At 39.4% G+C, this 13,954-nt stretch overlaps 1 protein-coding gene across 1 annotated transcript in view; it reads left to right on the top strand.

Moving 5' to 3' along the window:
• Positions 1-13,954, top strand: part of LOC114665270 (cytochrome P450 2K1-like) — a 34,064-nt gene that overhangs the window by 18,653 nt on the left and 1,457 nt on the right. The window contains exons 4-8 of the mRNA XM_028819737.2: positions 151-311; positions 4,791-4,967; positions 7,868-8,009; positions 8,809-8,996; positions 11,125-11,266. Of these exons, the coding sequence (XP_028675570.1) occupies positions 151-311; positions 4,791-4,967; positions 7,868-8,009; positions 8,809-8,996; positions 11,125-11,266 (810 nt within the window). The remainder of the gene's footprint in view (positions 1-150; positions 312-4,790; positions 4,968-7,867; positions 8,010-8,808; positions 8,997-11,124; positions 11,267-13,954) is intronic.

Genomic DNA, 13,954 nt, shown 5'->3' with positions numbered 1-13,954 from the left:
ATGTCTGTCCTTCAGGAAACATATAACATGTACTGTATATGCACAGATTGTTTCATAATAATTTGGTACACATTTTTATAGAAATTAATGGCAGAGTCCTGTTACTATAGTTAAAGATTACTTTATTTTATTTGTTTTTTCTATTTAAAGGTCAGCCATTTAATCCAAAAATGATCATCAACTCAGCCGTCTCCAATATCATCTGCTCCATCATTTTTGGGGACCGGTTTGATTACCAGGATTCTCATTTCCTCCACCTGCAAACAATTATGAATGAAAGTTTCAAATTAAGTATAAGCCCACAGATTCAGGTAAAGACACTATAGCTTTGTTTTTTAAGTAAGTCAGATCTACTATGCCAGGTTAAGTAGCAATTCTAAACTGGACCACTATAGGTGTTAACCAATGCACCGTATTGGCACTGACACCCAGGACTGGTTCTAAGCACCAAAAATATCATGCCATGCTCTGCCCTTCACGCTCTCTGATATAATGTTGCTTGTTGGATTTTTAGGGATTTTATTCCACCATGCATCCACCCAGTATTCCAGATGCCCCATTAATATTTTGGTTTATAACCAGGGCTGCTGACATCATATAGGATTCATTCCTTTGTTGTGTCCACTTTCAGCTATAATAACCTCCTCCATTTCAACCATATATTGGCATAATCACTATCAGAAATTAAATGGAAGAACCTGTCTTTTATCATGAGAGTCACTTTAACTGACAACCTTGTGCATAACTGTCCAGTGCCTTACGTACAGTTAGGTCTATAAGTATTTAGATAGTGATACAATTTTGATAACTTTGGCTCTGTTTGCCACCACAATGGATTTGAAATGAAGCAATCAAGATGTGACTGAAATGTAGAATTGCAGTTTTAGTTTAAGTTGTTTAGCAAAAACATTGTATAAGCCATTTTGAAGACAGACATTTGTATACATGGTCTCCCAAATTTCATGGGCTGAAAAGTATTTGGACAAGTTAACATAATCATGAATATAATGATCATTTTCAATACTTGGTTGAAAATCCTTTGCAGTTAATGACTGCCTGAAGTCTGAACCCATGGCAATCACCAACTGCTGGGTTTCCACACTAGTGATACTTTGCCATGCCTTTACTGCAGCTGTCTGCAGTTTCTGCTTGTTTGTTGGACTTTCTGCCATCAGTTTTGTCCTCAGCAATTGAAATGCATGTCCAATTGAGTTGAGGTCAGTTGATTGAATTAGCCATTGAAGAATCTTCAATTATTTTGCCTTGAAAAGCACTTGTTTTGCTGTCACAGTATGTTTTGGCTCATTGTCCATCTATACTGTGAAGCATTATCCTATCAGTTTGGCAGCATTGGGCTGACTCTGAGCAGACAGTATAACTCTGTGCACTTCAGAATTAATTCTGCTGCTTCTGCCAACAGTCATATCAACAATAAACACCAGTAACTGACTTCCATTCACAGCCATTCATGATCATGTCATAACACTGCCGCCACCAAGTTTCACAGATGATGTGGTATTCATCAGATCATGAGCTGTTTCTTCTCATCTCCACCCAATTTTCTTCCTAACATTCTGGTGTATATTGATCTTAGTTCCCTTTGTCCAAATCAAATTGTTCCAGAACTGGACAGGCTTTAAAAAATTGTTTTCTGGCAAAATCTAATCTGCCCTTCCTATGCTTGAGGTTTGCCAGTGGTTTGTACCTTGTCGTATACCCTCTGTCTTTACTTTCATGAAGTCTTCTCTTGATTGCAGACTTTGGCAATGATAGGTGTACCTCCCAGAAGGTGTTCTTGGTTTGGTTATGTCTTGAAGGGGTTTTTCTTCACCAAGGAAAGAATTTTGCAATCATCCAGCAAAGTTGTTTTCTATTATTGTCCAGGGCTTCTGGATTTGATGATCTCACCAGTGTGTTCCTTCTTTTTAAGAATGTACCAAATGGTTTATTTGACCACTCCTTGTGTTTTACTGCTATCTCTCGAAAGGTGTGTTTGTTTTCTTAGCCTAATGATGGACTGCTTTTAGTTGTATGGGCATCTCTTTGGACTTTATATTGAGAGTTCACAGTGACAGCTTCCAAATGCAAATTCCGCACTTGGAATCAATTCCAGAAATTTTACCTGCTTATTACTTAATGAAATAATGAGGGAACTTCTCCCCCTTGGCTATGGAGCAGCTTGTCAGTCAAATGTCCACATACTTTTGAGCCCCAGAAAATATGGGAACCATGTATAAAAATGTATTTGACGTCTAAACAACTGATGCAATATTTTTGTTAAACCCCTGAAATTAAAGCTGAAAGTTTACATCTACACTTCAATCACATAACGATTGCTTTATTTCAATTCCATTGTCAACATATAGAGCCAAAATTATGAAAATTGTGTCACTGTCCAAATATTTATGGACCTGACTCTCTATAGCAGATCATACATATGTTATATAGTACCTGCCAAATAAGACAAAGAGTAAATAACACGTGTTTCACCCTATTTGAGGCTCGCACTTCTGCTTCCCCTGCCAGGGAACGAATGTGGTGGATATCTGCTGTCTGGCTGACCAACCACACTAGTTACCTGGGAGGTTATAACCCAAATATCAGCTTGTGATCAGACATATGTATGTAATAGTTAAATCTACCCTGTCAAAAAAGTGAAACAGTCGCTGTGGAGGTTTGATTCCCCGCAAGGGGAAGCAAAAGTGCAAGTCTGAACACCTGATGAGCCCCAAATAGGGCAAAACATGTGTTGTGTACTCTTTGTATTATTTGGCAGGTACTATATACTGTATATATACAGTGCATCTGTCTTCCTGTTGCCAGTTGTCAGGTTTTTGCCAAAGAGAAAAGAGGAGAATGAACTTTGCCAACCCTCGATTTGGGATGACTCTCATGATTCTCCATTCTAATGATCCTACCACATGCAAATGTCAAAAAGGGGTACATGCCTCAGAATAATCAAGAAAAATACAGTGCTCCTCTGGGTCCGGCTCACCAAGGCAGGTCTAATCCTAAACAGATTAGCCTCATACTTACAGTATATATATATATATATATATATATATATATATATATATATATATATATATATATATATATATATATATATATATATATATATATATACAGTAATCCCTCCTCCATCGCGGGGTTTGCGTTCCAGAGCCACCCGTGAAATAAGAAAATCCGCGAAGTAGAAACCATATGTTTATATGGTTATTTTTATATTGTCATGCTTGGGTCACAGATTTGCGCAGAAACACAGGAGGTTGTAGAGAGACAGGAATGTTATTCAAACACTGCAAACAAACATTTGTCTCTTTTTCAAAAGTTTAAACTGTGCTCCATGACAAGACAGAGATGACAGTTCAGTCTCACAATTAAAAGAATGCAAATATATCTTCCTCTTCAAAGGAGCAAACAAATCATTAGGGCTGTTTGGCTTGTAAGTATGCGAAGCACCGCGGCACAAAGCTGTTGAAGGCGGCAGCTCACACCCCCTCCGTCAGGAGCAGAGAGAGAGATGGAGAGAGACAGATAAAAAAAATCAATACGTGCCCTTTGAGCTTTTAAGTATGCGAAGCACCGTGCAGCATACTTAAAAGCTGCACACAGAAGGTAGCAACGTGAAGATAATCTTTCAGCATTTTTAGACGAGCGTCCGTATCGTCTAGGTGTGCGAACAGCCCCCCTGCTCACACACCCTACGTCAGGATCACAGATAGTCAGCGCAAGAGAGAGAAAGAAAAGTAAGTTGGGTAGCTTCTCAGCCATCTGCCAATAGCGTCCCTTGTATGAAATCAACTGGGCAAACCAACTGAGGAAGCATGTACCAGAAATTAAAAGACCCATTGTCCGCAGAAACCCACGAAGCAGTGAAAAATGCGCGATATATATTTAAATATGCTTACATATAAAATCCGCGATGGAGTGAAGCCGCGAAAGGCGAAGCGCGATATAGCGAGGGATTACTGTATATATATATATATTTATTTATTTACTAGGGGGGCCAAGCACCCTGGCGCCCAACCCCCAGTTGCGGCCAGAAAATTTGTAAAATCTGTAAATGTACAAAAGAATCATTATTATTTATTGGAATCAAAAATCACGAAATTCTATAAATACGTAAAGGAAAAATTAAGTATTATTTAACGGAATATTCCCTTTAAACTGAAGTCCACTATGCTCGATGAGATAAGAGACTAAATAAACGATCCATTCATTTTAACTGACATTCTTACAGATAAAAAAAACTTTTTTAAAGAATGACTAATTTAAATAATAACAGGAAAAATCACATGAAAACTTAAAGTGGTATGCAATGGGTCATCATAACTCATGCTTCAGCTAACTAAATTACCTAAATACATACATTTGTGTTATGAATAGATAATTTTTTTAATTAAAAACCACGGCTTTCTTGATATTTTAGTTTATAATTTAAAAACGGAATAAGAATCTGAAAATCTAACAACATTACATTAAAATTTGATAAATTCTGAAAAGAATGATACCAAACATATATATGTAGGTTTTAAAATAAGCCTGATTTAAAGCGTGACAAAAATGTGACATAAAACGTCACATAAAATCGTTGTACAAAATTGTTGCATTTTTAGGTTTAGGATTTTATATATAGAGAGTAGATATATATGTACACCTATATATAATATGTATATATAACACAATCTAAACTATTTTAAAACACTCATTATTTATAATATTAAAGCATTAGCAGTATGATTCAGACCTGTGTTCACCTTTCTAATACACTTTTTTCTCTTTTTTAGCTCTACAACATTTTTCCATTTTTAGGGTTCTTATTCTCTGATTACAAGAAAGCAACACAAATCAACAAGGAGTTCCGAAAATTTTTTTTCGGTGTTTATGAAGACCGTAAATATAAAGTGGACAAAAATGATCTGCGCAGCTTTATTGATTCCTTCATCTCTAGACAGCAAGAAGAGGTAAAAGTGTGTTAAGGTTGTAACGTAACATAAAAGTGCTATTTAATCCAGATTAGGATCACGAGTTGCTAAAGTGTATCTTGACAGAAATGGACCCAGCGAAGGAAACAGAAAACTGTTCCACTCACAAACACAACTAGTTCAGAGGTGCCAGTTAATATAATATATGGGTCTTTGGGATTGTGGAGTGAAAACCCATGCAGATTGTCTCATATCAGGCCGCGTTTTCACTTTCTAGAGCCACTTTGCTACAGAGAAGGCACACTTTCACAGAGATAGCAGTTTAACAAGTGCAGGATCAGCACAGTTCTCATAACTCACGGTAGTAAAATGTTTTATAATTGATTTATTGTGTGGTGCAATCGGCTTTTACCCGTCTGTGTTGCTCGCCTCTTTGGAGGGCCTCATCTCCCATAGCCACGCCTCATTGCAGCAGGACTGCTGTCTACAGGGTGCCTTTGACTTCTGTTAATTACAGGAAGACACAAACAGACCTGAATTCTATAGAAAATTAAAAATGTTTGGCTTTTGTCTTGAAGGTCTCCAAGGTCAAGAATAAGAAATGTTTTTAAAGAACTGTGTTAAGTTTTATTTGTGCATCTTTGAACCCAATATGCGACAAGATATGGGAAGAACATCGAAACTCCACAGAGACAACATCAAGTGTGAGCTTCACACTCTTGCAGCACTTGACGCTGTGAAGAGGAGAACATCCCAATACTTCCCAAAACTTAAGGATGTGTCATACTCCGACACTTCTACTTTAGGTCCAAGTTGCTTTCATTTAGTTTTGAGTATACTAAACTATTTCTGTCAGACAACGCAGTTACAGGAACTTGTCTTCTGTTACACTCACTGATATAACAGTATAATATAACAAAACAATATACAGTATTCTAGTATGGCAGCAAAAGTTTGATGTGACAGAAATGAGAATGTTGAGATAGGTGTATGGAGTTTCAAAAAAGAACAGGTTAAGAAATGAGACAAAGAGAGGTACAATAAAAGTGGGAGAGATATCTAAGTATGTATAGGAAGGCAGGTTGAAGTGGTATGGACATGTGATGAAGTTAAACAATGAATATGTGGCCAAAAAGAGTAATGAGAATGTGAATACAAGGGAAGAGAAAGTGAGGGAAGCCAAAGCAGAGGAGGATGGATAAAGTAAAAGAAGATCTGAAGGATCTGGTGAGGTGGTGCAGGACTGAGCTGTATGGTGAAGGTTCAGCAAGCACATCGACCCCATATAGAAGAAGAAGAAAAAGAAGAAGTGCACATCGCACAATGCATAACTAAAACAACATGACAACATATAGAACTGCACTTATTATGTCATTAAAGGTAAAACCATTTAAGTTGGACAGAGGTGGTTGTCGATCTTGTTGAGACAGAATTTAATCAACAAGTTTCATGTATCAGAATGACTTTAGTAGAAAAGAGACTACACTGAATGGTTCTTGCTTTATGTAAACAGTAACATTTTCCACTTGTGTTTATGCAGATTAAAAGATTTATACAAGTGGAGAAAAACATATGCTGTTGAACATTTCTTTGAAGACAAGTTATATTTTCAGGACATTTCAGAATGCAATTTTTCTTTTATCACCATAGTTGGGAGGCACTGTTGCTTCACAGTTACGTGACCAGGGTTCACATCATGGAGTGGTGTTTACATGTTCTCCTCCAGGTGATGTGGTGACCATAGTGAGGGGAGTATGTGTGTGTGCTCACCCTGAAATGGACTGGAACCCCATCTAGACATTATTCCTGCCTTATACCCTATGATTGCTTGGATCAGCTCAGGCTAAAGTGGATTTGGAAATGGGTGGATGAATGATTCAACCCCATAATTATAGGCCCCAAGGTGGTTTCTTTGGAATCTTTGAAAACTGGAATATTGCTTCCCCTTCTTCCTTATGGCTGCCTTTTGATATATTATACATTTCAATTCACTTATAATGTCCTCAGGGGCGGCACAGTGGCGCAGTGGGTAGCGCTGCTGCCTCGCAGTTGGGAGACCGGGGGACCTGGGTTCGCTTCCCGGGTCCTCCCTGCGTGGAGTTTGCATGTTCTCCCCGTGTCTGCGTGGGTTTCCTCCGGTTTCCTCCCACAGTCCAAAGACATGCAGGTTAGGTGGATTGGTGATTCTAAATTGGCACTAGTGTGTGCTTGCTGTGTGGGTGTGTTTGTATGTGTCCTGCGGTGGGTTGGCACCCTGCCCGGGATTGGTTCCTGCCTTGTGCCCTGTGTTGGCTGGGATTGGCTCCAGCAGACCCATGTGTTTGGATTCAGCGGGTTGGAAAATGGATGGATGTCCTCAAACATGTTGATACAATATGGTTATATCAATATTTAAAACATGTCACATGTTTATTTATGAACAATTTTTACAAGAAAAAGCTGTTCAGCCTAGCATACTGTAGCTTGTCAGTTGCTATTCACCTAATGCTTGTGCATACTATTTATTTTTGTTTATACAGTATAGTCAGTCAGTCATTTTCCAACCTGCTATATCCTAACACAGGGTCACGGGGGTCTGCTAGAGCCAATCCCAGCTAACACAGGGCGCATGTTTATATAGTATATGTTTTGAAATTCCTTTCATTTTGTTTATATATATATTTTTAAAACTCTCTTATATCTCTATATACTGGTTGTTATGCATTTGTTTCAGTAGTTTGCTCTTGGTAAATTATTAGGGCAGCACATTATCCTTAAAACATCTTTCCATTACCTCTAGATGGAGTTAGTAGGAAGATGTTTTTACACTTGTTATTCATGACAGGTTCCTCCCATATTTCAGAGAACAAACGAATGTATTAGTAGCAGTAACCTTTTGGGTGTTTCAGATTTGCTTCCATGCCTTGCATCTTATTGTATGCCTTTTTATTTTTTAACAGGAAGTAAAAAACACAAAGTCACATTTTCATGAAGGGAACATGATTGCTTCATCATTAAACTTGTTTGCGGCTGGAACAGAGACCACCTCTACCACCCTGCGCTGGGGCCTGCTGCTGATGATGAAACATCCCGAAGTGCAGGGTGAGTCTGTTTGTGCTGATGTCATCCCTGTTTAACATGTGGATATACCTTTTGGCCCTTTGCTTGCTCATTGCGTCTCCTGTTATTATTCTCATTAAATTTTTATGCATGTTATCCAGAGTACTTCTGCATTACAGCTAAAGAGACTTGGGCTTTCTGTGTTTTCTTTCATGCCCTAGGCAACTGGAAAGCTACATTGACCCAGTAACAGTGCTGTTTCAATCTGTCTAGATTTGGCTCTTGCCTTGTACCCGCTACTGCCAGGATAGGCTATAGTATTGACGTGGTCTGAGAATAAAGATGAATAGAAGTTATTATTATTTTTATTATTATTATTATTATTATTATTATTATTATTATTATTATTATATCTCATGTAATTTAATGTTTTGTTTTAATAACGCTGTATTCGTAACAACGAACAGCACTGTGAATTATAAATGTGCTTTAGTTTTGCCGAACTAGAAATAAAAGGAATCTTTTTTTATCCATTTTTATCCACCAATGGTTCTTTTGATTCTAGATTATTCTAAAACAATATACAGTATTGACATGCCAGCAGCACGGTGATGCTGTGGTTCAAATCCCAGGCTAGTTGGGTGTTGTGCTTGCACATTTTTCTTATGTCCATGTGGATTTTCTTCTTCTCATATGTGCACATTAAGCGTATTTGTGACTGCTTCCTTCTGTCTTAAGACAATGTTGCTATCGCCCTAAAATTAGATTAATTTGGCACTGTAAATGTATGACCACATAGGCAGTTACTTACCTTTCCTGTTTTATTTTTTAATCCCTTTAGCAAAAGTCCATCAAGAAATAGAAAATGTTATCGGGAAGGACCGCTGCCCACAGACTGAAGACAGGAAGAGCATGCCCTACACAGATGCAGTTATACATGAAATCCAAAGGTTTAGCAATGTGGCACCTATGAGCCTCTTGCATCAGACTGCCACGGACACAACTTTTCAAGGATACCGAATTCCCAAGGTAAGAACATTCCTACATTTTCTACATCTCAGATCTACTTGTGTATGACAAAGTCTGTGTCTCTCAGACAATAAGGAGCAACAATCCAGTTCTGAATTAATGTTTACTAAGTAAAATTTGCTAGCATTTCCCAGGGTGGAGCAGTAGTGTAGTGATTAGGGACTCTGCTCTGTTGGGCCCTTGAGCAAGGCCATTAACCTGCAATTGCTGAGCACTTTGAGTAGTGAAAAAAGCACTATATACAGTGCATCCGGAAAGTATTCACAGCGCATCACTTTTTCCACATTTTGTTATGTTACAGCCTTATTCCAAAATGGATTAAATTCATTTTTTTCCTCAGAATTCTACACACAACACCCCATAATGACAACGTGAAAAAAGTTTACTTGAGGTTTTTTGCAAATTTATTAAAAATAAAAAAACTGAGAAAGCACATGTACATAAGGCTGTGCCTTTGCTCAATACTTTGTCGATGCACCTTTGGCAGCAATTACAGCCTCAAGTCTTTTTGAATGTGATGCCACAAGCTTGGCACACCTATCCTTGGCCAGTTTCGCCCATTCCTCTTTGCAGTACCTCTCAAGCTCCATCAGGTTGGATGGGAAGCGTCGGTGCACAGCCATTTTAAGATCTCTCCAGAGATGTTCAATCGGATTCAAGTCTTGGCTCTGGCTGGGCCACTCAAGGACATTCACAGAGTTGTCCTGAAGCCACTCCTTTGATATCTTGGCTGTGTGCTTAGGGTCGTTGTCCTGCTGAAAGATGAACCATCGCTCCAGTCTGAGGTCAAGAGCGCTCTGGAGCAGGTTTTCATCCAGGATGTCTCTGTACATTGCTGCAGTCATCTTTCCCTTTATCCTGACTAGTCTCCCAGTCCCTGCTGCTGAAAAACATCCCCACAGCATGATGCTGCCACCACTATGCTTTACTGTAGGGATGGTATTGGCCTTGTGATGAGCGGTGCCTGGTTTCCTCCAAATGTGACACCTGGCATTCACACCAAAGAGTTCAATCTTTGTCTCATCAGACCAGAGAATTTTCTTTCTCATGGTCTGAGAGTCCTTCAGGTGCTTTTTGGCAAACTCCAGGCAGGGTGCCATGTGCCTATTACTAAGGAGTGGCATCCGTCTGGCCACTCTACCATACAAGTCTGATAGGTGGATTGCTGCAGAGATGGTTGTCCTTCTGGAAGGTTCTCCTCTCTCCACAGAGGACCTCTGGAGCTCTGACAGAGTGACCATCGGGTTCTTGGTCACCTCCCAAACTAAGGCCCTGCTCCCCCGATCGCTCAGTTTAGATGGCTGGCCAGCTCTAGGAAGAGTCCTGGTGGTTTCGAACTTCTTCCACTTACGGATGATGGAGGCCACTCTGCTCATTGGGACCTTCAAAACAGCAGATTTGTGCCTCGAGACAATCCTGTCTCGGAGGTCTACAGACAATTCCTTTGACTTCATGCTTGGTTTGTGCTCTGACATGAACTGTCAACTGTGGGGCCTAATATAGACAGATGTGTGCCTTTCCAAATCATGTCTAGTCAACTGAATTTACCACAGGTGGACTCCAAGTAAGCTGCAAAAACATCTCAAGGATGATCAGGGGAAACAGGATGCACCTGAGCTCAATTTTGAGGTTCATGGCAAAGGCTGTGAATACTTATGTACATGTGATTTCTCAATTTTTTTAATAAATTTGCAAAAATCTCAAGTAAACTTTTTTCACATTCTCATTATGGGGTGTTGTGTGTAGAATTCTGAGGAAAAAAATTAATTTAATCCATTTTGGAATAAGGCTGTAACATAACAAAATGTGGAAAAAGTGATGTGCTGTCAATACTTTCCAGATGCACTGTAAATGTAAAGAATTATTATTACTCATGCCATACAGCTCAGAGAAACTGGACTTGAATCCTTCTCTGGATTGTTATGTGTTAATATTTGAACATTCTGTCTGGGGCTGATACAGCGCATTGCCGCACCCACCACATGCCAAACCACCTCAGGATCCCAGATTGGACTGTCTCAAAATGGACTCCTTCACTAGAAAGGACTTGAAGCAAATATTCTTAAGGACTAGAGCCAGCTGAGCAAATCCCAGCCTTCAATGCACAATATCCTCTGTGTTTCCCCAGGGCACCCCCGTGATCCCAGTGCTCTCCTCTGTTCTCTTTGACAAGACTCAGTGGGCCACACCCTACAAGTTCAACCCCACCCACTTCCTGGATGACCAGGGAAAGTTCGTCAGGAGAGATGCATTTTTGCCGTTCTCAGCAGGTACAGTTTTGTCATTTTTCTTTGCAGGTATCTGCCTTCAGAGATGGTTTCTAAAGGAGATGTTTATCTCTCAGAATCTTTTGTGATTTAGAGCTAAAGTCCAATTTAAAGGTTTTATCATTGAAAATCATAGGTGAATGTTACATTAATTAGCAACTCTGAATTAGCTTGGTTTGAGTAAGTGAGTGTTCACCCTGTAATGAACAAAATCCCCATCTAGGGTTAGTTCCTCTCTTGCTTTAGATAGGCACTAGACCCCTGTAATCCTGTCTTGGATAATTGCATTAGAAAAGGTATAAAGTAAAAAAGAAAAATGGAATACGAGGAGTAAAAAAATGCCAAAAGTAATGAGAAAACATCTTTACCAGAATCAGAATCACATTTATTTGCCAAGTATGTTTGCATACAAGGAAACTGACTGTTTTTTGATGACTCTCAAAGTATAGTTAGATGACAGACATTCTCATAACTGATAAGTACATACCTGCAAAAAATGCAGTGTAAACATAATGCATACAAAGTGCAAGGCAGCGCTAGAAATGCTGAAATAAATATACATTAGCTATATGTAAGACTATTGTGAGATATTGGGGAGGGGAATAGTGAGCAAGGACAGCCAAATTAAGCTTTGGTGAGCTTGATTACTTGTGGAAAGAAACTATTCTTATATCTGCTTGTTTTGGCATAGTTTAGTCTATAAAGCCTGCCAGATGGGAGAAGTTCAAAATGTGTGGGGTCGGTGATGATCTTCCCTGCCCGTTTCATGACTCTGGTATAGTGCAGGTCCTATAAGGTTGGAAGACTAGTGCCAATGATCTGTTCTAAATCTTATTTAGTTGCTGATCCAAACCATACTATGGATGAGCTGAAAACAGACTCAGTGATTGCTGTGTAGTATTAAATAAGCAACTCCTGTGGTACTTTCAACTCCCTCGGCTTTCACAGAAAGTACATCTGCTGCTGTGCATTTGTTATTATGGAGTCTGTGTTGGTCAAGTCTCAGGTGATTATAGAGCCCAGAATCGTGAAGATTTCCACAAGTGACACCCTATTGTTAAGTGTGGTGAGGGGAAGAAATGAGAGAGGGGGAATGTTCCTGAAGTCAACTATCATCTCCACAGTTTTGTACATGTTTAGCTCCAGCACACCAAAGAGCCAGCTGCTCAACCTCCTTTCTCTATGCAGATTTGTCACTGCTCCTGATGAGTCCAATAATGTTTGTGTCAACCACATATTAGTAGAGCTTGACAGAGAGATCCTTAGAGGTGCAGTCATCAGTACAGAGGTAGAAAAGTAGGTGGGGAGGAGCACAAGTCCCTGGAGGGCAGCAGTGCTAACTGAATATGAGCTAGAGATTTTCTCCAGTTTCAGCTGCTGTTTCCTATTTGTCAGGAAATTGGTAATCCATTGACAGGTGGAGGCAGGAACAGAAAGCTGGGTGAATTTAGAGTCTCGGGATAATTACATTAAACCCCCAAGCTGAAGTCCACAAACAAAATCCTTATATAGGTCCCTGGGTTGTCAAGATGTAGTGCAGACCCATTTTGACTGCATCATCTACTGACCCGTTTGCTCAGTAGGCAAACTGAACAAAGACCAACAGGGAAATTATGGTGTCCTTCAAGTGAGCTAACACCAGTCTCTCAAAGTTTGTCATGACCACAGATGTCAAAGCAACAGGCCTATATTCATTCTATCCAGTTATGCAGCATTATTTGGAGGCTGGTATGATTGTGGCTTGTTTGACGCATATGAGAACTTCACACAGCACTAATGACTTGTTGTAAAGCTATGTAAAGACACCGGCCACTAATCAGCACAGATTTTCAAGCAGGACGGTGAGAAGCCATCTGGATCTGCTGCTTTCTTGGTGTTGTGTCCCTTGCATCCTCTTCACAGAGATTTATTGCAGGTTGAATGGTAGAAGGTGTGGGGGTGAAGGTTGTGATTGTTTGCATACTGGGGGAGCTGAAGCCAGTGTGGGATGTGACCTTGGGTTTATCAGGCCTGCAGTACTAGGGTGTTGTACTGTGTTAGCCATTATGAATATAGTGAAAAGTCAAGCAAAATGACACCTTTTATTACATCTTGCCTATAGAAGGGGCCTGTGTTGCCTCAAAACCTTGCATACTGTAATCTTTTTAGTTAGCCAATAACATAATAATTGACTTCAAACCTGCAGTAAAACTCCCTCAAGTTGTCAGCCCGATTGTTCTTGGAAATTTGGGGGTATAGTTTCCTGTAGTTGATGATGTCTTGCAGACCTTTCCACATTGATTCAGGATCATTGGCTGAAAATGTATTTTTAGCTTTTCAGAGTGGTTCTCCTTAGTCAGTCTAATTTTTTTTTTGTGAGTGTGTTTCCTGACTGCCAAAACTGTGTCCTGTCTCCACTTCACTCTGCCTCCACTATTAACATCTTTACCAGTTAGATATTAAAATGCAAAGAATGCAGTAGACTTAATAAACTCCCATTGTAGCTGCGGGTGCGTAAGGCAGGCTCAAGCACGGGTCAAATGTGTACCGAAAGAAATCTCTCAATCCGAAAGTTCATTTTAAAAGATTTAGTGAAAATTCAAAGCAAATAATCCACACAAGAATAAAGAAAAAAGGTTGTTACACATGTAGAATAAAAAGCAAAAACAAATGAGAAAGTGTTTCTTCTATAAAGTTATCTTTTCTTGTTAA

Source organism: Erpetoichthys calabaricus, chromosome 14 (assembly GCF_900747795.2).
Source record: "Erpetoichthys calabaricus chromosome 14, fErpCal1.3, whole genome shotgun sequence".
Taxonomy (NCBI): Eukaryota; Metazoa; Chordata; class Cladistia; order Polypteriformes; family Polypteridae; genus Erpetoichthys; species Erpetoichthys calabaricus.
Note: the sequence above shows the minus strand (reverse complement) of the source record. Positions and strands in the feature narration are given on the sequence as shown.